The sequence below is a fragment of the Nanorana parkeri genome, unplaced genomic scaffold, assembly GCF_000935625.1.
Source record: "Nanorana parkeri isolate BGI_ZX_2015 unplaced genomic scaffold, ASM93562v1 scaffold18, whole genome shotgun sequence".
Taxonomy (NCBI): Eukaryota; Metazoa; Chordata; class Amphibia; order Anura; family Dicroglossidae; genus Nanorana; species Nanorana parkeri.
In genome coordinates, this window is record NW_017306286.1 from 3980308 (window position 1) to 4004538 (window position 24231).

At 42.5% G+C, this 24231-nt stretch overlaps 1 protein-coding gene across 1 annotated transcript in view; it reads left to right on the plus strand.

The window, feature by feature from the left end:
• MYO18B (myosin XVIIIB) overlaps positions 1–24231 on the plus strand; it is a 427031-nt gene that overhangs the window by 317747 nt on the left and 85053 nt on the right. Inside the window, exon 39 of the mRNA XM_018560492.1 lies at positions 9093–9278. Coding sequence (XP_018415994.1) covers positions 9093–9278 — 186 coding nt within the window. The remainder of the gene's footprint in view (positions 1–9092; positions 9279–24231) is intronic.

Below are 24231 nucleotides of genomic sequence, written 5' to 3' on the forward strand. Positions count from 1 at the left end.
AGAGAGTGAAAGTATCAGATTCCACTTTGTACAAAGGACTTTATTTTTACTGATAGTGGCAAATGGAAAATGTGTTACCTAAATTATTTAGCAAGTGATTATTTTCTCAGAGCAACAGCATGCTCTGTGATATTGTCTTAGCAGACCTATTTGTACCATATATACAACTATAGAGACATAACATGAAAGATTCCACCAGCATTTTGACATTAGTGGAAATGGGACATGCTCTTCTAAATTGACCCATGATTTCCTACACTATATATTCTTATCATGGCAGTCATGTTAGCAAGGCCCAGCTCTAGCACTTTTCCCCCAAGTTGTTGGTTCCTCTGTAAAATATACAAAGTAAAAGTACTATTAAACTAGAAAATGTATTTTGTATTAACTGTTTTATCCACCTTTGTTTTTCAACTATATATAGTCTATTCACGAAGCAGCCGAAGGATCTAGCCGTAGCTCCGGCTGATCCTTCGGCTAGCTTCGGCCCCAGGACCCCTTCGGTTCAGTAGAACCAAAGGGTTGCTGTACGGGCTATTCACTATAGCCCCTACAGCTCCCGAAGTCAGCCAAACGGCTCAGTCGAGCCGAAGGCATATGCTTCGGCTCGACTGAGCCGAGATGAAAGCCGAAGCTGGCCGAGCCAGCCGTGAGATCACGTCTGGCTCCGGCCCCTTGCAGAGAGATCAGCGTCCCTGGTTACCAGCTAACCAGGGACACTGATCTCCAGACAGCCCAACTCTCCCGGGCGCTCTGGGAGTCTCCTGCACCCGGCTGCCCAGGAGAGAAACACTGCTTTTTTTTATCCTGACATCGAGCTGTTGGCTGTCGTCAGAATAATAAAAAAATTCACCATAGGAATGCATTGCTATATTCCTATTGGCTATTTCAATTTGCAATAGCCAATAGCAAACTAGCTATTGCACCCGCCCCCTGCTGCTGTCAATCAGCAGATAGGACCTGCAGTTCTCCATCAGGTCCCCTCTAGTGATTGCAGCAGCAGAGGGTGGGTGCAATAGCTAGTTTGCTATTGGCTATTGCAAATTGAAATAGCCAATAGGAATCTAGCAATGCATTCCTATGACGAAAATGTTTTTTTTTCTTTTTTTTTTACGGCAGCAGAACCGCCGGCCAATAGAAAACAGTTGGGTGGAGCTAGCTGTCACTGCTAGCTCTGCACAATCGTTTTCTATTTATTTTTTTAACTTTTTTCTGTTCTGCTTGGTCCCTCAGAGGGAGTGAGCAGAACAGCCGAGCCGAATGCCGCTCAGCAGCTTTCGGCTATTCACTCACTGCTGTTCGGCATCTATAAGAATAGACCGAACAGCAGCGAGTAGCCTGCCGGAGGTTCGGCTTAGCCGATCCAGATGTTGGATCGGCTGAGTCGAACTCCTTCTGCACTTTGGGTCGGCCGAACATGCTGAGCATGTTTGGCCGACCCGAAGCCACGCGAAGCCACCCGATCTACGGTTGATTTCAGCCGATATACTGCTGAAATCAGCCGTACCAGCCTGAAGTGAATAGCCAAACAGCGTTCGGCTCACTTCGCTTCAGGTCGGTCGTTCACTTCAGGTCGGTCGTTCACTTGACTGCCTACGGCAGCTTAGTGAGTAGCCCCCATAGTGTCCTTTTTTTGCTGATAGTGACCATTGTAAATGCCCAAAAATGTGTCTTTTGTGTCAGTTTTTGCAGAAAGTTCTTTCCTAGCTCATGCAGGCTGGTCCTTTGCCTGACAGTTTTTTGTTGCTCAAATGTGTTTTTTCCCATCCCAGAGAGTTGAATGAAATAGCACTGTGCAAACTGTTGGTGCTATATACATCCTGTATAATAATAACAATATGCATGTGTTATGAATCCATATAGGGATTTTCCTTGAAATACATGTAATAAGTTTTAAGCCAATGCAACCATGAAGTCAAGCATTAGCCTTCATGCTAAACTATTGTGTGTATTATATGAACTGTAACAGTGGGTGGAAAACGAGCAAGCATTTACCACATAGAATGCTTGAACACATTATTCTGTATAATGTATGCTGTAATTGTACATGAATGTAGTTACAGTATATAAGACTGCCATTCTTTCTCATGTATTTCCTATACATAGTATGTAATTGACATTTATACTAGAATAGTTTCTAAAGCCGTCATTATTAGATTTAATCAGTGGTATAAATGATCCAAAGATTTAATTTAAAGGCATTGAGGGGGTCAAGAACTCTCCTTCTGCCTCCGTCTGAATCCTATTATTTTGTAGTAATAGCAGAATTATCTTTGGAATCTTAAAAATACTATTTGTTCTAAGTAGACCACTCCATGTGTTTTGGAAAGATACTGTTCTCAGAAGCAAAGGGTAGTCCCAAATATTGCAGGGATTAATCATGCCTCTGTTGTCACTAAATTTGAACACATAACATTGTATTCTTTTTTGCTGAAAAGAGTTTCTTGTGGTATCAAGCCCAAGCCTAAACAGAAGATTGTGTCAGTGTTATTTACAGAGGTGGAGGCTTTTTATAAGAACGAGCAAAACAGATTTTCATATTCAATTTGCCTTGTCATGGATGAGATAGTTGTGATGGGAATGCAGTGGTGTGCGCTGAGAAAAAGTATGACATGCTGTACTTTTTTTTAGCGCAGCGGGATGTGACGCAGTACAACCGCCTTGCACCCCGCTGTGCCCGTAGAGCTGAATGAAATGTCACTTGTGACATTTCAATAAAGTTGTACCAAAAAAAAAGAACACAGAAAAACAAAAAAGTGTGTTACTCTGGGATCAGCGCTTTGGCACTATGCTGGGGCACCGCACACCAGACGCTGTGCGATAAGTGCAACGTCTGGTGTGAATGGGTCCTTAGACAGTAACTATCCACATATTGCTATAATTATAAAACCACCATGGTTGATGGTAATAGTTATAGATTGCATAAAAAAGGACAGCTAAGACATTCAAAAATGAATGACAAAAGCATAGTATCATTGATGTAAAGCACTAACAATGCAAATGTGTCTAGATAAAGTGTTCCCTAAAGTAATATTTTAAGAAAAGTAAAAGCACCACCATTACCACAGCTGAGTCTGTATTGAAAGGCCTTCCACTGAAACAGGTAGAACAGGCAGCTTACATTGTAATGCATAAATCATCACCCTGAATAAGGTAATAATAATTTGCAGTTCTAATGCCCCTATTACATACCTCCCTAAACTCAATGTACTGTGCCAGTTTTGGGTGGATTTCACCTTTAAGCACAAGCAAACAACAAGGGCTTGCTTTGTTAGGGTTATGTATTTTATTAGCATGCCAGACTTTACAGCTACACATGACCCAATATCAGTTGACAAGGGCTATATAATCCAGAAATGGAATTAACTGTGAGCTATGTTATAATAAGATGATAGTTCTAAAAAGAATGGAGCTACTGGGCTTTTTGATTGCTAGATAAAATGCATTATGTGTAATATACCCCCACATTCTAGGCTGTTATTTGGTTCATAATTAGTTTGTTCTCCACTTCCGGGCCGCAATAAATCTATAGACGGCGGCCTGTTAAAGTGTAAAAACAAAAACACGGCCTCTGCAGCAGCCATGTTCTTGGTACCGCTTTTAACAGCCAGCGATGGCTGTTAATGTACAAGTGATCTGGTGTCTGTACAGCCACCAAATCGTTTGTACCGTGTGGCGTAACATAAAAGAAAAATAAAAAAATGCAAAAAAAATGTTTAAGTTCCCACCCCCCACATACACACGCAAACACACGTCTGTGCGCCTACGTGTGAAAATGGCAATTGTTCTACACATGTTACATGTCGCCACGAACATCGGAGTGTCAACAATTATTCTAGGGCCATAGGTCACTATTAGCACTAAACTGATGAGCGGTAAAAGGGTTTAAAATGTTCCCCATGGGAAATTTTGGGTATTGACTTTTTTTGCGCTTGACATGTTTGGTATCTATTTACCTGGCGTGACCCCGTCTTTCATGTTTTAACAAAACATTTGGTATTATATTATGTTTCTGTGCACTACATTTTAATTTAGTTTATTTGTTCCTAAAAATACTGGTTTGACAAACATTTGTGCAAAATCCGTGCGATGTCAAAAATTGCAACTAGTATTTTTGTATTCTACAGGGCCTCTGCTTTTAGAACATATATCATTGTGTGGAGGTTTGAAGCAGTTTTCTAGCCAAAAATGTATATTTTATCATGTGTGCACAAATAGTAAGAAAATGCCCCGGACAGCAAGTGGTTAAATACATTGCAGCAAGGAACTGTGATAATCACAGTTATTTGTAGAGTATGTAATTGTCTATTATTTAGGTACCAAGGGGTATCGCCAGGTACATATAATGTAAAAAAATCAGTGCAGAGTTTAAGGAGCATCACGGTCAAGCAGACAATTTTTCAGGATGACTTGTGAATAATTCTTTTAAAGATGGCAGTAAGAGTTTAGGAAATTAGGATTGCTGCGAACGATGAGTGAAATGAATTTGATTAGGTCAAGGGGGAAAGAGAGCAAGTGCTTATGTAAATCAGGGAAGTTTGGAAGACAGTATTAATATCCGGTGTCAGAGAGACAGCTTATGAGGTACAAAATTGAAGCCATAAATTGTTAATGGAATGCTGTGACAGTGCAAGCCTATTAGCAAACTTATCTGTAGCCTGATTCTGTTTTACATCAGTGTCATTTTCCTGTGAGTTATGTATCATTTACAAAAATAATGATGAAGATGTAACCCCACTTTATTAATTAATAATAATATGTTTGCAAAGAATAGGGAAAAATAAAGGTACACTGAACACATAATTACTATGGCAATCAGGGGTGTTATAGATGTCCTTGTATAGTAAGACTTAAGCAAAGAAGGTATCCTATATTAAAGGAGGGAGTTACAACACCATTAGAACAAAAAATACATATTATATACTATACATATTAAGATAAAATGACAAGTATTGCCTGAAACTAGGAATAAGCAAATCGGACACAGTTTGGTTTAACAGAGGTCTGGCGATCCCAAGCTAAACCCAAACAAAACACTGAACCACATTGCAGCCTCTGGAAGCTAAACCTTAGTTTTTGTATGGCATTTTTTCAAGGCCAGTTAGCAAGCTTTTCTTAAAAAAAGAGAAAGGGTAGCTGAACACTGCCATGGGGGACATGTACCATTTTTTTAAACATTTTTTTAATTACAGCCCAAACTGGTTGCAGCTCTCACCATGCGCCACAGATGGCATCTAAACCTCCTAAAGAGCCAAAAAAAAAATGCAGCTGGTTTTCTGAAACATTTTGTTTGGGTGACTGACACCCCTGCTATGATTGCCTGATCTACCTTTATGCGAGGAATTAAGCAGCATCAAGACTTGACTGCAGAGCATTCCTCGTTGATCAAGCAGTCTGCAGAAGACTTCGACAGACAGGATGAATGCATGGAACTGTGAGTTCTGCCATTGGGGCTGCAGAAAAACCTTAAAGCTACTAAAATAAAGTATGTTGAACTTACCCTCAGAGATGTCTACTCAGCTGTGCAGCTGTGTAACACTTTTCTTGCCTCCTTCACCAATCAGATGCATGTCATGAGAGCAGATATCTCCTTCCTCTGTCACAATCTGGAGAAAGTAAGGGAGAGGGCTTAAGTTTTAGAGGGTTGGGTAAGGGAGCTTGAAATTGTCACTATCCCACTATAAGCTGATGTTAAATTTTGTCTGCAAAAAGCCATGGTTAATTCTTTAATACTGAAAAAAGATTACTATTCAACAATCTTAGAGCGGTCAGTTTCCCTGAATGCACTGAGGGAGTGAGCACTGCAGATTTAATTAAAAACTGGTTTATTTAAAAAATAGGCAGAGATAAATTGTCTCCAATGTTTGCAGTTAAGAGGGCCCATAGGGGTCCTTTTTTCCCATAATCTCTTTTTTGGAAAAAGACATTTCCAGCTTCCCAAGTAATAAGTCACACGGGTTAGGAGGGATCCCCATAGAGGTATATTAGCAATATAAACAAACACTCCTTCCAACCTTACTACAAACATTTGATATGACCTTATACACTGGACTACTACCAGCATATATGCAATCAAACCAACTTCATGCCCAATAAATCCACTACACTAAACATCTGCAGAGTGTTTATAAATAGTGAAGTTCCTTTAGATAACCCAGACAACAGAGATCCTTTGACATAGCAAAAGCATTCAACAGTATAGAGTAAATGTATCTCCGGGCTATTTAGTTCTTATTTGGGTTCAGCCCTTAGTTTTGCAGCTGGGTAAACCTTCTATATGCAAACCCCAGTGCTAAGATCAGAGTGAATGATTCCATGTCCCCACCATTTCATTTACAGAGAGGCACTCAACAAGAATGTCCCTTGTCATCTCTTATTTTCTCTAGCTATAGAGCCTCTAGCATCCCTAATTTGCAAGTCTACTCAGATAGTGGGGTTTAGGCATGCGACAGAGGTAGATAAAGTGGCCATGCAAGCAGATGACACCCTTCTTTTTCTAGCAAACACATTTAGACACTACCAGACTGGCAATCTTACCAACCCTCACTTTTAATGAACTGGTTTAAATTATAGTAGGGGTCACTCATAGAAAGCACTTTCTCTCCTCTACTTCCTCCGAAAGACCTGGCAGAGACTCCTGACATGCCTGCGCATTTGCGGTGTTAAACCAGGAACCGGACTTTCAAGATGGCGACATAGGACCATAGTGGCACTTGGAAAGCTATAGTTGCAAGAAGACAATGCTGGACTCCATGGACTATTATTTTTTTCCCTACAGGGACATTTCTTAGAAAAATGTAATTTAATTTTAGTTAGGGAGGGTGAAGTTCCATTTTAGGTTTCCCTGAAATGTAAACAAGGATGGGAATCTGATCTAGACCAGATGTCTTGGAAGATATACGAATTGCATAGACTAACTCAAATACTTATTTTACATAGAGTCTATCAAACTCCAAAGTTCATACACATAATTGAGAGAGGATTCCTGTTTTGCAAAATGTAACTCCAACCAAGAGTCCCTATTCAATTTACTGTGGAGATGTCCTAAATTACAACATTACTGGTGTGATGGATGCGCCAGTCCAAAAACACTGTATGTCAATAACACATGACTATACGCAGTTCTAAACCGACCGGGCTGTCACAAGGACGTAGCGATACCACTCCAAACCTCATCCTGCACAGATATTTCCCAGCTGGTGGGACAACAATCTCAGGCCAGCAGGCTGAGAGCGATCATCACTAGGCTTGATTAACTCCGCAGTTAACTCTTTACTCAAAAAACAGTAGCTGCTACCACATGTTATAATGGAAACACGCACCATTCTCATTAAAGGAGAACTATGGGGTTAAGGCTTTTCCCCATAGTTCTCCTTAGGGTAAAGGGAGGACACAAACTAGCGTCCTCCCGTCACCCACTGTGACAATTCAAAAAGTTACACAAAGCCTATGATACCACTGTCCATTCAGACAGAAATATGACAGGTCTCACTATACAGTATCACCCATTTATAGAGATAAGTTCTTATTTAGAGTGTATAGATAAGCTTAGCGATTTTTAAGATCATCCTTTAATGAAAGAAACGGTGCAGGAAAAAATATAAAGAAAAAGATGTCACAAAAAAAGAAGAGACAAACAACAGTGAAAATAAAAAGGGAATAAAATTAAGAATACTTAACAGTCCGGGGTAATATCTGACAGAGTCCAATTCAATAAAACAGAAGATGGATCTAGTGACTCTCTCAAAGTAATGCAGACGGTAGGTTCTTGATGGTAATGTGCTTCTTCCTTTGATGGTATAAAAAGCATCCTGTGGATGTTACGAGGAGCCTTCTTTGGATGGTACATCAAACTTCTTATCTGCCCTTGCAGCAGCTTTTTGTCAGTCTTCTAGGGGGTGTCACTGAGCTGGCCCATAAGGAAGGGCTAGGGGGGATAAGCAGGATGGCTAAGCCTTTATGATGTCCTTCTCTGCTCCTCCCAAACTGTAATAAACATATTCAGCTATGTTCATAGTTTAGTCCTAAATAAACAATTGATTTTGGGGTTTCATGAAATTAGCTTCAGATCAATCCCAAACTTGGCATGTGTGTAAATTATGGCTGGACCTGAAGGGTTAATGTGGCTTGTCAGGCCTCTGACCATCGTAACCCACCATGATCAATATGTGTAGATATTAATTCATGGGGCACAGCTATTTTTGCAATCAATTTTACGATATCATTCCCTGATTCCGAGTTATGAAAATTGGTTTAATATTTTAGGCCTCAGTGGGATACCACACATTCTTTCCTTATCCACCAGGTTATCCACAGGGAATTAGCTTAACTGTGCAGGACAATTACTGTGGTATTAGCTATTTATGACACCTATCGTAAAGAGACCATTAAGGCTAATCCACATCAGACCTAGGGAAAGCTTTAGATAAACAATCAGATTTTAGTGAAAATGATCAAATGGGCCAGCTTGGCCGATCTGGAGCTAGAATTGAGAATGCCTAAACAAACTAGGGAGATATAATTCATAATTAATAATGAGATGCGCAAATCTAATTATTGTCACAATTGGGACAAGTTAGTAATACTGTTTAGGCTCTTCACTTACTAACACTCCATTTACCTGCATCCTTGGTTCCTTTGACTCTTCTACAACAATTCCCTATTCCCTATACCATGCACAACTTAATTTTGTAAACTTTTTTTACTTAACTTTATTGCTATCACATAGGGGGCTCCTAATTTTTGTAGCATAGTATACAGTACATATATCTGTGTTTCAGCGGTTTCAGTCTTTAGCCAAAACTGAGACAGATGAATAAAGTGGGGAAGGAGTAGAACCCTTCACAGTTTTTACTGCTCTCTGTGGTCATTCTCCATCACTTCCTGTTGTATCTTTTTTATTGCTGTTTTTGTCCCAGCTGAAGACTCTCCTTCACCTTCGTTTCTAGGGTTCTCAGTACAGGAAGTAAGGGTAAATCCCAGTGAGACTTCATACAGCATTAAAAACGTGATTGTTCAAAATAAAAAGGTTTTTGGTTAGAGTTAAATTTAAGATGCTCGTATATATTTACTGTGTTGTCTTATGTATCCAGATGCTGATTCTGAGACTGAGAGACAGTGTAATGAAAATGGGCGAAGAGTTGGAAAAGGCAGCAGAATCTGAGGCTCGAGAGAAAGAAAATGCCAAGTATTATCAGATGCGCATGGAGGAAATGAAGGCAGAGATGAATGAGTTGATGCAGAGAGAGATGGAGTCTAGTCGGCGACGTGTGGAACTGGTAAACTTCTATCTTTTATACCGTCATAGCTAGATAATTCTGGAGCCTATATTCTGCAGCATTAGGCTGCTCTTGAATGTTCACATCAGGTAATTTAGGATATACTGTTAACTACACCATTAAAAGTGTTTTGTTATATCTGTTTGATAAGTGCAAAAGCAAATTACCTGTTAATCATATCAGAACCCATGTGAGCTGATAACTTTCTGTGCTCTCAGTCTGTATTGACTATTTTTAGTTACATTGTTCCCAGTTATTCTGTAGTCCTGCCCTAAAATTACAGTGCTGCTCCCCCATAGATACAAAATGGTGAATAAGTGTTGCCACCCTAGGACAGGAAATAATTTACTGGCTGGATCACTACACGAAGATAAAAGGGGGAAAAAAAGAAAACTAATTCAGCCACCACTTGTAAAAGAATGCACTATATTATGTTTTTATTCTTGGGTTTTGAAATGCTTTAAGGTTTTTCTTAACTGTAATGGTTGCATAGTACCAAAACATCCACAAACATCTACTTCCTCACTGCTCTGTACAGAATAGTCACACCAGTTCCTCTCTCATATACAAGGACTAATCCAAAGTGAAATTAATGTAGCTTGTGAAAATTCAGCTAATTTCAGCATTTGTGTATCATGAGCAAATATATGGTGCACAGCTTCAGCAGAAGCTGTAATTTTGAGAACCCCCAACATGAATTCTGATTAGTTGTCACGAGCTACCATTTAACAAGTAGCACTTGAGAATAAAAACTCTTTATTGAATAAGGCTGGTAGGACATCGCAGTCTGGAAAGCACGGTGTATAAGACATTTTACACAATTTACCAAAAAGACTAGCTTATAATGTATAGAAATTATATATGAAATATTTCACCAGCAAATCCAGCATGAGTAGAGTAGTGGGTTGCAATGTTTTTGTGTTTAGAAGAAACAGACATATTGCTTAATATCTCAGAGGACTAACATCTAAGAATCTAATTCCAACAACATGGAAAACTGAGAGCTAAAGAGATACACTCTGCCATGAACTGTGCACCCTTCAGCATTTGTGGTGTTAAATGCTGGAATGATTGCTTCAAAGTTCCTGTTTGCATTTCCTCCAGTGAGAAGCTGACCTTAACTCAATCTGACTTCTTTTTATTACCTCGATTTGGAACACTATTCCTTGTAATAACTGATTGCTGTCAAGCCAGCGTATTAAACACTGGATGCCGGTATTAGCTCATAAAACAAATCTCATGGGCCAGCACATAGTTTAGAAAAAGGAAATTGTTCTTATCAGCTCCATCAGATGCCAGTAGCTGTCTTAAGTCAGAAAGAAATAAAGGCATGAAACAAAGGGGAGCTACATTAACATTTTTGACTGATAACAAATTATTCCCTGTATTGCATTATTCCATGGACATGTTATATACTTGACATATTGGACCAGATGTGCTAAATACTGTATACATTTCTTTCTTGTTCTTTTGTTCTCATTGGATGTTGAAATTGCCTTCGCAAAGTGTTTAATTTGCATCCAATGAAGTGATAAAATAAAGCAGTCAAACATATTTTGCTGCTGTCAAGCAGTTTGGTGTCTATTTAGTGATAAAAATGCACAGTATGTCAGGAGTTAAGCAGAAAATACACCATGTGACAACTGTCATTTTATATTTACCGCAAGTGCAGTATTATGCGAGAGTATGGCAGATGTAGGTGAACCTTGGCTACACACTGGGTTTGATTTACTAAATTTTAGTTTAGTAAAGTGAATGCTCATTTTGGAAATGAAGTGTTGACATTGTAAGTAAACATTCTCTACTTCTTTAGTAAGGTATTCTAGCTGAAGTGTTACTAAATAAAATTCAGCTTGTTCAAACATTAAAGTCGAACTTCAGTCACAGTATTATATGCCCCCCCTTATGTAGTAAGGGTTAATATCTTGTTTAGTCTGGGGATGCATAGAGTGGAACATCACTTACCTTATTCTTCACTCCTGCATGTTTCCCAACACTATGACCGCTCATGACCTCTCTGATGTCATCATGTACTACTCACAAGGGAGAAGAATGAATTAGCTATTTCTCTACTCTACACACCCCCTAGACTAAATGAGCTATTAAGTTTTACTATATGTGGGGCAAATTACATTAAAATTTGAATGCTGACTGGACCTCGGCTTTAAAGCCACACTCTGGGCTAAATCTATTTTCAGCAGTTTGTTAGGCATACACTTGCAATAATATTAGCTCTATTTTCAGCAGTTTGTTAGGCATACACTTGCAATAATATTAGCTCCATTTACCTTGAAGCATCAGCATTCTCCTCAGATCTTCCTTCTTAGTCCTCCATCACAGGCTATAGGTTAGTCATTTCCTGTCCAGGGGACCAGACCCTAGTGGCTGATCTCTCCTTAGCAGTATAACTGGTCTCCTCACCACCCCTGTATAGTTTGAATGAGGATATTGCTGCTGTCATCATGTCAGTGTGTAAGGAACAGTGGTTGTTATATAAATCAACCTCTGTATCTTTATGTAAAGATCCCCATATACCTTACGAATATCGGCCGATTTTCGTATGCAATTGCGTTTTCGGCCGATTTTCGTAAGGTTGATGGGCAGTGTACAACCGCAAATACTGTACAATCGATCAACTTTTGACTAACCAGCAGGTTAGAAAACTTCGGTGGATCGTACGATTTTCGCAGGTTTGGTGGCGTTTCGGTACGTCAAAATTTGTACGACTTACACTGCTCATGCGCAAACGAAAATATGCGCGGTCAATTACCGGAATTCTTCCAGGTGCTTTTTTTAATTACTGCTGATTGAACCTTGCGATAATCAGGGCAGGATGGGGCCACCGTACAAAAATTGTACGGCGGTTTGCTCATCGGACGAAAAGTTTAGTCCGATGATTGCAAGGTGTATGGGCAGCTTAATCCTGTGTAAGCCCTTGCCAGTACAAAATAAACAGTGAACTTCACGCTCAGCCTCAGTCTCTTACTAAGCAGCAAGCAGTAGTTCCAGCGAGAAGTCAAAATAATATCAATTTTTATAAATGTAATGTGCCACGCTCTCAAATGTGCTCTATATCTAGAGGAAGGAGAAAAATATGTTTTCCCCCTCAAATGTCACTGCTGCAAACGAACGAACGAAACGAATAAGAAACGAATAAGAACAGAAAACGAAACGAACGTTCGAACTACCGCTACCGAATTTCGTCCGAATTCCGAATCCGAATTAACTTCACACCCGAATCCCGAAAAACGAAATAACACAAATCCGAATTTTAAACGAAACAAAACTAAACACATTTTTTGGCAGTGCACATGTCTAGTGAATAGTGCCTCCAATAAAAAAGCGAATGCAATTAACTGGTGAATAGATAATCCCTTCGTGCTCCTTGTGATCTCCACTTTCCACTCCCAATAGAATAACTCTCACCTCTCCATACGACCTTACGTGATAAAGGTCTGAAAAAGATTTCCTCTTTCTTTCTCCACAATAAGGACATACTTCTCCAGTGGTGGAATCGCTCCCCAGCGGTATCAATGTAATTTCAGCAGATTGAGACAAAAGCTCCTCCCCTTTGCAGTCTTTTCTGTTCGATCACAAGCTCCTCCCTTTGCAGTATTTTCGGTTCGATCCCTTGGGATCGAACCAAAAAGACTGCAGTGTTATAGGAGAGTGTTACCTCTTTGAAAGCTGTTTTTACCATGTATTTTTGTAAGTACATTTTTTATATTTAACTTTATACAATTCATGGAGTGCATTATGGAGTATCCATCTTTTGTCTCCATCTGCTGAAATTTCATTGATACCACTGGGGAGCAAGTCCACCACTGGAGAAGTATGTCCTTATAGTGGAGAAAGAAAGAGGAAATCTTTTACACTGTGGAAACACCTGGTATCTTCCTTGCCAGTACAGATTGATTAACCCATGCTCTGGCCACTGGACCCACGCTGGATCTACAACAAAGGGTGCATTCCATTAGGACCTTACCTACTGGTATGGTTTTTCCACAAAATGAAATCTCATATGGACATAGTACATAGCAACTTAAGTGATACCCTACTTGTTTTTTTACGAATAACCATATATAAGTAAATCATTGCCAAAGAGATAATATATACAGTATAATTCTTCTATATTGTTTATGGCAACAATACCATAACTTTAAATATATCAGTGTTCTAAGTAAGGTCGTTCCTCTGCATGTCTACGCTGAGTTTTCAGTGACAGTTTAGTGATTATGATTTAGATTGTAAGTGTGTTTGTACATCTATTAAGATACTAGGCAGGATTATAAAAATGATGCATGAAAAATATGCGGAAGCACATCATGCACCATAGTGAAATAGTTTTAAATGATTTATCATGAACAGATGATATCTGAGAATTTCAGTTTCCTCATTACTTGAATGCTGCATGCACATAAACATTTGTTCCATTGGAGTTACTTTAATAATTAAATGATAGTTAGGCCAAGATTATTAATTTAATTGGCATTCAAATGGAAACTAATTGGCTGAATAGTTCCAAACTGCCATGCATGTACAACTAATGCTTTTTATTTTTGTAAGTACTACACTGTTCTAGAATGGAATGGTCAGCCCATCTATATTGCCTGTGTTATATCTTACACAGAATAATCACAAAGAAGCCTGGACCCAGATTATAAAATATCTCCAATAAAGTTTACTTACTTACAGATTGCAGCAGAGTAGAATACTAATAAAAAGCAATAAGGCAAAGATGAGTGAACAAGATCAACTGTTCTGATCTATAAGGACTAAACATCAGATCATATATTTGTAAAGGGCAATGTAAAAAGCTAACATATATTTCTATCACACCATATTTGGCTAAAGTCCATCAAGTAAACTAAATCTAAAGCTATCTCAGTCCCATTGGGGAGATATCATTTCACATCTTTTCCTGTACACACAACAGGATGTGAAAGAAAATCTCTCTGAAGTAAGGGAACAACTGACAATTTTGGGTGTGTTGGATAGCATGTCTCTTGCTGGGCGTCTGTGGTTCCTTGAGCTGAGTTTTGTAGTGACGTAGTAGTCCATGGTGAGAGCAATGGCATCCAGTGGGACACACACTATCTGACACAACAGGAACTGTTGGATATCTACAGTACAGCTAAAAAAGACCAAGAATGGACTTTAGAGTTGAGTATTTTTATTATTATAAAGGATTTATATAGTGCCAACAGATTCCACATAACATTATACAATGAAGGGGGACAGTACAGTTACAATGCAATTCAATACAAAAGGGTTGTGATAGCTTAGTATTCATTCTCTTCTCTTACAGGCCTAATTTTTCTTGAGAAACACATGGGTAAATTACAGTAGTAGCCAATGATATCTAATGTAGTTTCTAATTTGCCTAGGGTAAAATCTTATTCTTGCACTACAAAACGCAATGAAGACATGCAACAGGCAGTAAGCCAGAGTGACCAGTCACATATTACATTACTTCAGCCAAGTTACTTTAGGGATGATTTCTCATTGGTTGCTATAAGGTTACTATACGTACATATATGTGCATAAACCCTGTTCTTGCATGACATATTTACTAAGCCTGTGCCTGCCTACAGTTTGTAAAATATATTTTGGCGCAGCATATCTTATTTCACCAGATTTCCAGAATATGTACTTGTGGATCCTTGACATGAAAATTTACAGTGCGGGAGGTGTAATGTTCTCCGAGGCACCATATTTTTCCAGCACTATATTTATTATATGCCTCCTGGATATTCTGTGCAGCTCATAATTTTGTTCTGTGCTGCATGTTTTATCCCTTCTCTGCTGGAGACTGAGGCAACCAATCAACTTGAGACTTGGCCCTGAAGCACAAAAACAAGTTATGTTTCATAGTCCACTGATTTCTGCTGCAGTTCGTGTCCTATAGCAATCCAAATATTTTATTTGACCCTTTAAGCAATTATATTAGCTATCTTTGAGGTGCCATATTTTAGTCTTTCTACTAAATCATGTAGGTGAGTTTATTTTAATGACAGTCATGTGACTGCCAGATTTTGTCAAGGCAAACTATCGCTTTTCAGTACATTTTCGGAATTATTGTTGTAAAATTTACGTAAGAGGTATTTTCAAAGTGCCGCTCACATATATACTTTTCTGATGTTCCCATGTTTTCACAATGTTGGATCATGTTGTATGGAATTGTAAATTCCCTCTTTAGTGACTATTTATCTATACCTATCTATATATATATCTATACATAGATATATATATAGATATATATATTCTCTTGCCAAGTGACTGCTAAGATAAAGGATAGGCCACCTTGGGTAGTGGTAGTGGTGTTTTCATCATTCCCTTGCCTGTGATTGGGTATTTGTGAAGTGAACACATCTTTGCCTTATTTTCTTAGCAAACATTTACTTTGTGCTATTTGTTTAGTAAATCAACCCAAAAAATCAACCCCACATAACATATTTTCCAAAACCAAATCTTTCAATGAGAACATTGTTGGAATTATGGTCTGCAACAAAATGTCTTCATCTTAAGTGATTTATTACTGTAAACACACCCATAATAAGCCATGAAAATTACCCAAGGATGCAATGTTGCCCAAAGTTCCTGACATTGGGGCATGCAAATTCCACTATATCTTTTAGAGATGAGAAGATATAAGAGAAATAAGAGATAGAAGATATAGGTTGCTGCATGATACAAATATGTAACCTTAAAGCCTCACTCCAGGAACACACACACACAGACACCGCAAGGGTTAAATGCTTGGTAAGTCATGAGGTAGAGGAATAAGGTTTAATACTCCCTTCATCTATGCAACCAGTTCCCTAAAGCCTATCTCTAAGACGCTTCGCTAAGACAACTACCAAGTTCAGCGTTAAAGCCCAACTCCATTTCCTCTTTTCCCACAGGAGAATGCCCCCACCTAAGTCAGGTGACATCACAGGTCCTTTTCACACATATCTTCCTAAATTTTGCCAAGAATGGCTCTACATAAAATACCTGATGCTGCTCTCTGCAGTATTCTCCTGAGAGTCCAGGGCAGTCCCTTGACACTTGTGGCTGACAGGAAATGGGTTAAATGATTCTGGGCAACATTCAAATTAGAAGGGGACCAATTCTGGATCTGTGTGCAGGTGAGTTCATCGGAAGGCAATGCTGGAGAGGATTATTACTGCTGGCTGCTGATGTATTTTTTTTTCACAATTAATTTTCTTTTTATTGAATTCACAAAGATGTCAGGTTTACAAGCATTTTTCGTGCACGAATAAACAAATTGAGGACAGAGATTATAACAGTGTACACATACATTGTAATGAATCAACATTATAGGGAGGGGGATAAACAGACATACATACAAACAAAGGGAGATTGTCCATGTTCAATCAATCAGATCTCTTAGACATAAATGGTGGCACAAGCTGGTGTGGTGGGCCACTCCAGATGTTACTATAAAGTTGCGAGCTTACGGGACAGCGTGGGTAACATCTGGATAGTTTAAGAGAATCGAGAAGGTAAAGTAGGGTATGTCAGATTTAAGGCGCGCCCCAGGTGAATATACATTATTGCCAGAGTTCGTATCATGGGCACAATATGGGTAGGGTAGAGATGGAAAAAGAAAACATGAAGTTAGATCGGAGTGGGGCAGAGCGCGGAGGGAGAAGTTAGGGGAAAAGGAAGTAGGGAAGCAGGAAGAAACGTAGACGGGAGAAGACAGGGTGGGGTCTAGGGACTTAGGGGGAATAGAGGGATCGTGGTCTGTCCACTCCCCTCGGTGTCGGATGCGTCCCCTCTCCCATCCAACGCACCTGGAGAAACAACTGGGACAGGAGAGGTGTTCCCCTGATGGGAAGGAACCAATGGGGCAGCTTTGTGGTGGCTGATTGGAGTTGTTCGATCCGAACCCATTCTTTATAGGGGCCATAATTCAGTATGTTGGGGAGACCTATACCTCCTGTGGTCTTGGAGTGGGTGAGAGTCCCGAACCCGATCCGTGGCATTTTGTTGTTCCAAAGAAAAGCTCTTAGCATTGCATTGACGGTTGTGAAGAAGGCTTTAGGAAGGGCGATAGGAATCGTTTGGAACAAATATAAGAGCTTGGGCAGGACAGTGATTTTGATGATGGCAGCCCTGCCAAACCATGAGTACATCAGTTTACTCCATGTTAACAGGTCGAGCCGTATGCGAGTCAAGAGGGCGGTAAAGTTGAGGAAATAGAGATGGTGTAAGCCAGTATGCAATTGAATCCCCAAGTACGTAATGGCGGAGCCTGCCCACCCAAAGGGGAAGGTGGTTTTACAAAATTGGACCATTTTGTCTGGAAGAGAAATGTTAAGTGCCGCAGATTTCATGAAATTGATCTTGACGAATGAGATTGTCGCAAATTCCCGAAAGGCCAGTAATAGGTTGGGGAGTGATATGCGCGGTTGTGTCAAAAAGAAAAGCAAGTCGTCGAACGCTGCCACTTTAAATTCTTTGCAGGGCGTGAGGAAGCCGTGTATATTGGGATCAGAGCGAATACGGCGAAGGAAAGGCTCTAGTGCCAATATGAAGAGCAGCGGTGACAACGGGCACCCCTGTCTCGTTCTGTTGCGGATGGGGAAGGCCTCCGACAGAGACCCGTTCACCTGCATGCTAGCCGTGGGATTGTGGTACAGCAGGGCTATGCGGTCTAGCATGCGAGGACCTATACCGAGGTGTTTCAGGGAGGCAAGAGGTAATCCCACGCTACTCTGTCGAAGGCCTTCTCCGCCTCGGTGGACAGGAGAAAGCCCGCCCCACCACTACTCGTCAACCAATGGTGCAAGTCTAGGACTTTGGTGGTATTGTCCCTCGCTTCCCTACCGAGGACAAAGCCCACCTGATCCCCGTCTATGACATCCGGGAGCAGAGTGGCTAGACGGTTGGCCAATATTTTGGCATGTAGTTTGACATCAGTGTTAATGAGGGAAACGGGGCGATAGTTTGCACAGAATGATTTGTCTTTCCCAGGTTTAGGTATGACCACAATATGTGCACCCAGAAGATGGGCAGACTCATGGGGTTGTCGGGGGAAGCGGTCAAATGCATTTAAGAAGTGAGGAGTAAGGTCTTCTGTGAAAGTTTTGTAATAGAGGGAGGTAAAGCCATCAGGACCTGGGCTCTTACCGGGTTTCAGTTGGGAGACGGCATTCAGCACTTCACTGGGGGTGATGGGAGCCTCTAGGTCTAAGATAGATGAGTCGCTAAGGGGAGGAGAGCTGTGTTGGGACAGGAAGGATACGATCTTTTCCATCCTAGCCTCTGAGGCTGATGGTGAGGTGAGCAGAGGGGTGAGGCCATAGAGTTGTTCATAGTAAGAGTGAAACTGGGAAGCTATATTCGGTGTGTCTGGGTGTTTTGTGCCGTTCTGGTCAATAATCTGGGCAATGGTCCATGAGGCAGTTTGGTGTTTCAAGGATCATGCTGGTAACTTGCCCGATTTGTTGCCATGTTCATAAAATATTTTACTCAGTTCTGACAGGTGATGCACGGCTAATGATTTTATGGAGTGCTTCTAGAGAGGCTGTGTGAGCAAGTAAGGAGGCAGAATGGGCCTTGCGCCGTCTGTGTAGTAGAGCTTGAATGCGGATGAACTCGCCCCAAATAACGCTCTTGTGAGCTTCCCACAGCATCAGCGGGGATGAGCAAGAGTCGCTATTCAGTGAGAAGAATTCCTTAAGTTTAGTCTGGATGCGGGGAAACATGAGCCAGCTCCCCTAGCATTGCAGGGCCCAGCCTACGTATACGGGATTGTGTAGAAAACATGGGTAGTTTAAGGGTCATAGAGATTAGAGCATGATCAGGGAGGATCATGGGTTCAATCGTCGCTCCCAGCAGATTAGGCTGGTCTCTTTGAGAGATAAGTAGGAAGTCTATTCTGGAATAGCTGGAGTGCAGGTATGAATAGAAGGTAAAGTCCTTCATTGTAGGATGAAGAAAGCGCCAGGCATCATGGAGGTGAAGGGAGGTTAGTAGCTTTTTAATTGAACGTAAGGTACGGAACCGAGGATTTACCCGAGGAGGAATCCAGCACGGGGTTCAAGGGAACGTTGAAGTCCCCCCTAGGATTAGCAGCCCCTCAGAGAAATCCCTCAGTAAGGAGCACATTTTTCGAAAGAAGCGAATCTATCTAACGTTGGGACAGTAGACGTTTGCCAGGGTAACCGGAGTGTTTTGGATTTTGCCCTAAAGGAAGAGGTAACGGCCTTCCGGGTCTGTTAATTGCTCCTTAAGTGTGAAGTTAAATTGGAAAGCAAGAAGAATAGATACTCCTTTAGATTTGGATAGGGCATTAGTGGAGTGATATACTGAGGGAAATTTGTGATTGAAAAGTTTTGGAATGGCATCGGATCGAAAGTGCGTTTCTTGTAGAAATACCGCTTGGCTTTGTGATGAGAGCAGGCTCTGAGAATTTGGGATCTTTTTTCTGGGACGTTAAGACCCCTGGCATTGATGTACAAGGTTTTCCATATGGTCGGAGGTGCAGGAGGGGGTCGGCCCGGGTCGAGCATGATGAAGGAGGGTAAATGAAATGTGGACTTACCACTGGAGGGAGTGGACAGACCGGGAATGGAGTAGGAAGCGGGAGGGGAAGGAGATCGGGGACAGAAAGAGGAGGTGGAGGCAAGTAAGGGGAGAGTATAGTATAGTAGGGAAGACTAAGGAGAAGAGAGTGTGTTCGATAGTGGGGAGAGTAAGATGTTAGGCTTCTGGGGGGTTAGGAAAGCAGTTAGATTAAATGAGGAACGGAGAAGGAAACAGGAAAGGGGAGGAGGGGAAAGGAAAGACCCGAAGGATAGGAACTCTAGGGTCTATCCTAGAAGAGGTTAAGTCGTCAGGTCTGTGGACCGGTCACTCTATGTGTGAGCGGTCTAGGGGGGCGAAGCTGAGGCTTGGAATCAAGTGTTAGGTACCAGCACTCATCGAGCACCTGAGCTCTGAGAGTGCTAATGTGGGGTACTAGCTGCATTCCTCGTGGCAGGAGTTATAGGGTCCCGCTTACAGCGGAGTCGCAGAGCGAATCACTGCTAATATTTTGACAGGGGGGTAGTAGGTAGGTGTAGGCAGGTCGCCTTAGGCTTGCCCTGTGAGGGACACCGTGTAATCTACATCTCTGCGAGCAGGAATCGTCAGTGGGAAACTGAAAGTCAAATTTGGGACTCACAGCAGGAGCAACTTTATAGTAACGGATAATCCGCAAACGATTAAGTAACCTTTGGTAAGTCTTAACAATGAACAACTAAATTGAAATAACAATAACATGGAATAACAATAACATAACCTTAGAGCACACCGACTGGGACAACAGAAGGATGACCGATTAAATTAGATCGATTGAGTGCCCCCGCATGTCTCCAACGATATCATGGCTACCTGGCTGTTTTTGGTATTTTGGTGTCTGGGGGGGAGAAAAATGGGGGAACGTAGGGAAGCGGGAGGAGGGGGGACAGGTGCAGAAGGGGGGCCTTGAACCGGGCATCTACCATTTTAGTCGGCATTATGAGGAGGGTAAGGTGGAGAAAGCGAGGCATGGGACGGTCAGCCGGTCCCGACGGTAGCAGGAGCAGTCAGGACTCTAGACTTATAGAGATATCTATGACGTCATCACAATGGTAAAGCATTTAGAGCTATAGTTGTCAGTTCACCTTTCAGAGGCGCCCGCGGGATCGTCCCGCTGACGCTGTAGAGAGGTGGGGGAAAGGAGGGCGACAGAGGGTGAACAGGGGGGACTAAGGGCAGTGAAGAGAAGAGGGCAACGGAGGAGGAGGGGGATCCTTGGTCCTGCAGCTCCAAATGTGTAGGTCCGGGGGACCCATTGGCTAGTGTGGGGTCAAACGTTATGGGAAGAGCGTAACCCCGGCGAGGTCCGGTCGGTATGGCTCAGCCCGGTGTCTCTATCATTTCAGTGACGAGATGTGATTAATGGGAGGACCTGGTTACTGCCTCTTCCCGCCATGTCCTTGACCAGACCCACCGGAGTCACACTGTCACCCCGTTCCCAACCCCTGATCACCCAGTGTGTAAAATAGGTAGAACACATTAGCAGTACATGAGCATGCAGACTATGCGATAAATCATTACTAATAAATCATAACCAATGTCAGTACATCAAGCATAGTGCCCCAACATAATCTGTTGGGTCTTTCGAGAGATCATTACCGGACAACAATGGGGTTAAACCCGCAAGCACCACAGGGTAGTGGAGAAGGAACAAGCGGGTGGCTTGGGGATAACGGAGGGCTCGAGGGTAGGTGGGTAAGAAGGAAAGGTATGGGAGTCTGGATGGGGAAAGGGGAATCGAGGGGATCAGGAAAGGAGTAATGTTACACAATTAAAACACTAAGTGCAATACGTTACAACTAGGCTGCATCTTAGGCGTTGGAAGGTGGGTTCTCCAGTGGCGATGGTTCAGTTCTCCCATGGTGGACAGGAGCCTGGTGGTAGCAGATCAAGCGGCCCTGGTAAATGTCCGGTCTAGTCTCTTGGGGTCTAAGGCCGCTATGCTGCTGTAGGACATCGCGGTTCTACAAGGTGAAGGTTCAGTCTGAAGAAAGTTGGCGGCTGAAGGATGATCGTGAGCAGTGTCTTACGTCCTGTGAGCGATTCGTATGTGGCAGCGAGGCGGAGTTGCCAAATGCCCAAATGTAGATGGGGAAGGTGAAAGGTTGATTCGGAGGTAGTCCAGCTTCAGGTGTAATGGGGTGTCCAAAAATTGGTTCCAAGGACCAGAGTTGCGTCTGGTGAGCAAGTGTTTGGGGCATTGATTCCAGATCTGTGTCCTATGAAGAGGTGAACTTGGAAGGTCAGTCTGCATTCGAGTATTTCACTGCTGGGGAGACAGCGCATTCCGAGGGTCTGGGGACTGCTATAGTCTGCGACCCATGGCATCCGATGGTGGGGATGGTAGCCGTTTGTCTCGGTGCCGGAACTCTGCGTACCATTCCGGGAGATCAATCATCGGGATATGCAATTGATCGCAGAACCTCGGGAGATCTGCAGGGACGGCTAGGAGAAATGTACGGCCTGCGTGGGTGGCAGCCAGGCCGAAGGGGAATCTCCAGCGGTAGCTGATACCCCGGGAACACAGGGTTTGCAGCAGAGGTTGGAGTGCTCTCCTGTTTTGCAGGGTTAAGTGAGACAAGTCCTGGAACAGTTGTATCTCCGTGTTCTGCTAGAGAATGCGTGGTCGGTCTCTAGCTCTCCGGAGGATTTCTTCCTTCAGGCGAAAGTCCACCAGGCAGCATATGATGTCGCGCTGAGGTTCATTATCTCTGCCCTTGGGCCGAAGGGCTCGGTGGAACCTGTCCATGCTGACCGGGGAAGCCGGTGGTCTATCCAGTAGTTTGTTAAAAATGTCCATTAATGAGGGGGCATGGCCGGCGCTCGAGCTGTATGGACGCTGAGGCTCATATAGGCTACTCTCAGCAGACTGCCAGACTCCTCCGGGCTTCAACAAAACCCCTACACCTGGTGGGAATGTCGAGGAAGAAAAAAAATGGCTCCCGTCCGAGGAAAATGACAGACTTCTTTGCCGCGCCGTCCCGCAACCGCGGTCAAGATGGTGGCGGCCCGGCCCGCTCAACGAGGCCTAAGGCTCCGGCTGGAGTCACAACCTCCCACTCACCTGAGAGACTACCCGGATCCCCGCAATCGGGAACCGGATCGGAGACCTCGTCCAATCGCGGCACTCCGCTTGAAGGCAGAAGCCCTGCGAAATCCAGGCCCAGGCTTGCCTCAGAGGTGGAGGCCCACAATGTGATGAGCAGAATTAACTCTTCAATGGAGAACACTAGAGAGCTGATTGAGCCTCTAGAAGCATTTCCAATACTGAACCAGCCTATCTTAGACTCAACTCTTAAAGACATGCTAATATCACTAAGAAGTTCTCTGACTGCTGATTTGCATTCTTTTGTGTCCCAATTTAAATCAGACTTAAACCAACTAGGGGACAGAGTATCCCACGTGGAAGATAAAATGGGTGAATTTGCTGAAACATTTAATTATTTAGTGGACTCACATAACAATAGAGAAGACGATTTGGATTGGATGAAAGCTAAAATGGCTGATTTAGAAGATAGGTCTCACCGTAACAACATCAAACTGCGGGGCATACCAGAGTCGATAGCACAAGGAGATCTTCTCCAATACGCTCAGACTCTATTCCAACTGATATTACCAGAAGCGACCTCCACTGATCTTATAATAGATCGCATACAACGCCTCCCCAAACCTTCGTTTCTTCCAGACAAGGTACCCAGGGATGTCTTGCTACGCATGCATTTTTTTCATGTCAAAGACAAACTAATTCAAATGGCCAGAGATGCTACCCATATACCTAATGTGATGATTCTTCTCGGGGCCGGGCAGCCTCGGTCCTGCCGGCTTCCATGTCGGGTGTCTTTCGCGTTCCACTGTGGAACGCGGAAGCCGCTCGACTTCCTGGTTCTGACGCGAGTGGCCTGCGTTCCATGGTGGAACGCGGAAGTCACTCGTTCCGGCCGCCGTCTCCTCCCACATCCTGGGGCTATTTAAAGCCCCAGCTGTGGCAGCATGGCGTTCAATAATCGGATCTGAACGCCTGCTGACTACTGAACCCTACCGAACCACACTGTGTCTCCTGACTCAACCCTAAGACTCTGCCAGCTGGACCCAACCCCTGCACCTCGCTGCTCTGCCGCCTCTCAAACAGCAAGTATTCGCTCCACTGGTAGCCTGTTACAAACTGTCAGCTGCTGAACTATACACTATTGTGCTACTGATATCTCTGAGACTGTTGTGGGGAGATTCTATTTGACGTTGAGGAGATCTGTGTAAACATACTGCTTCACCAACAAGATTATACACCATTTAACCCTATACTATACCTTTGCTGGTGCTATGAGGAAATAGCCCATTGACAAAATTCCTGTTTAAAATTAAACCCCCAAACCAATGGGCA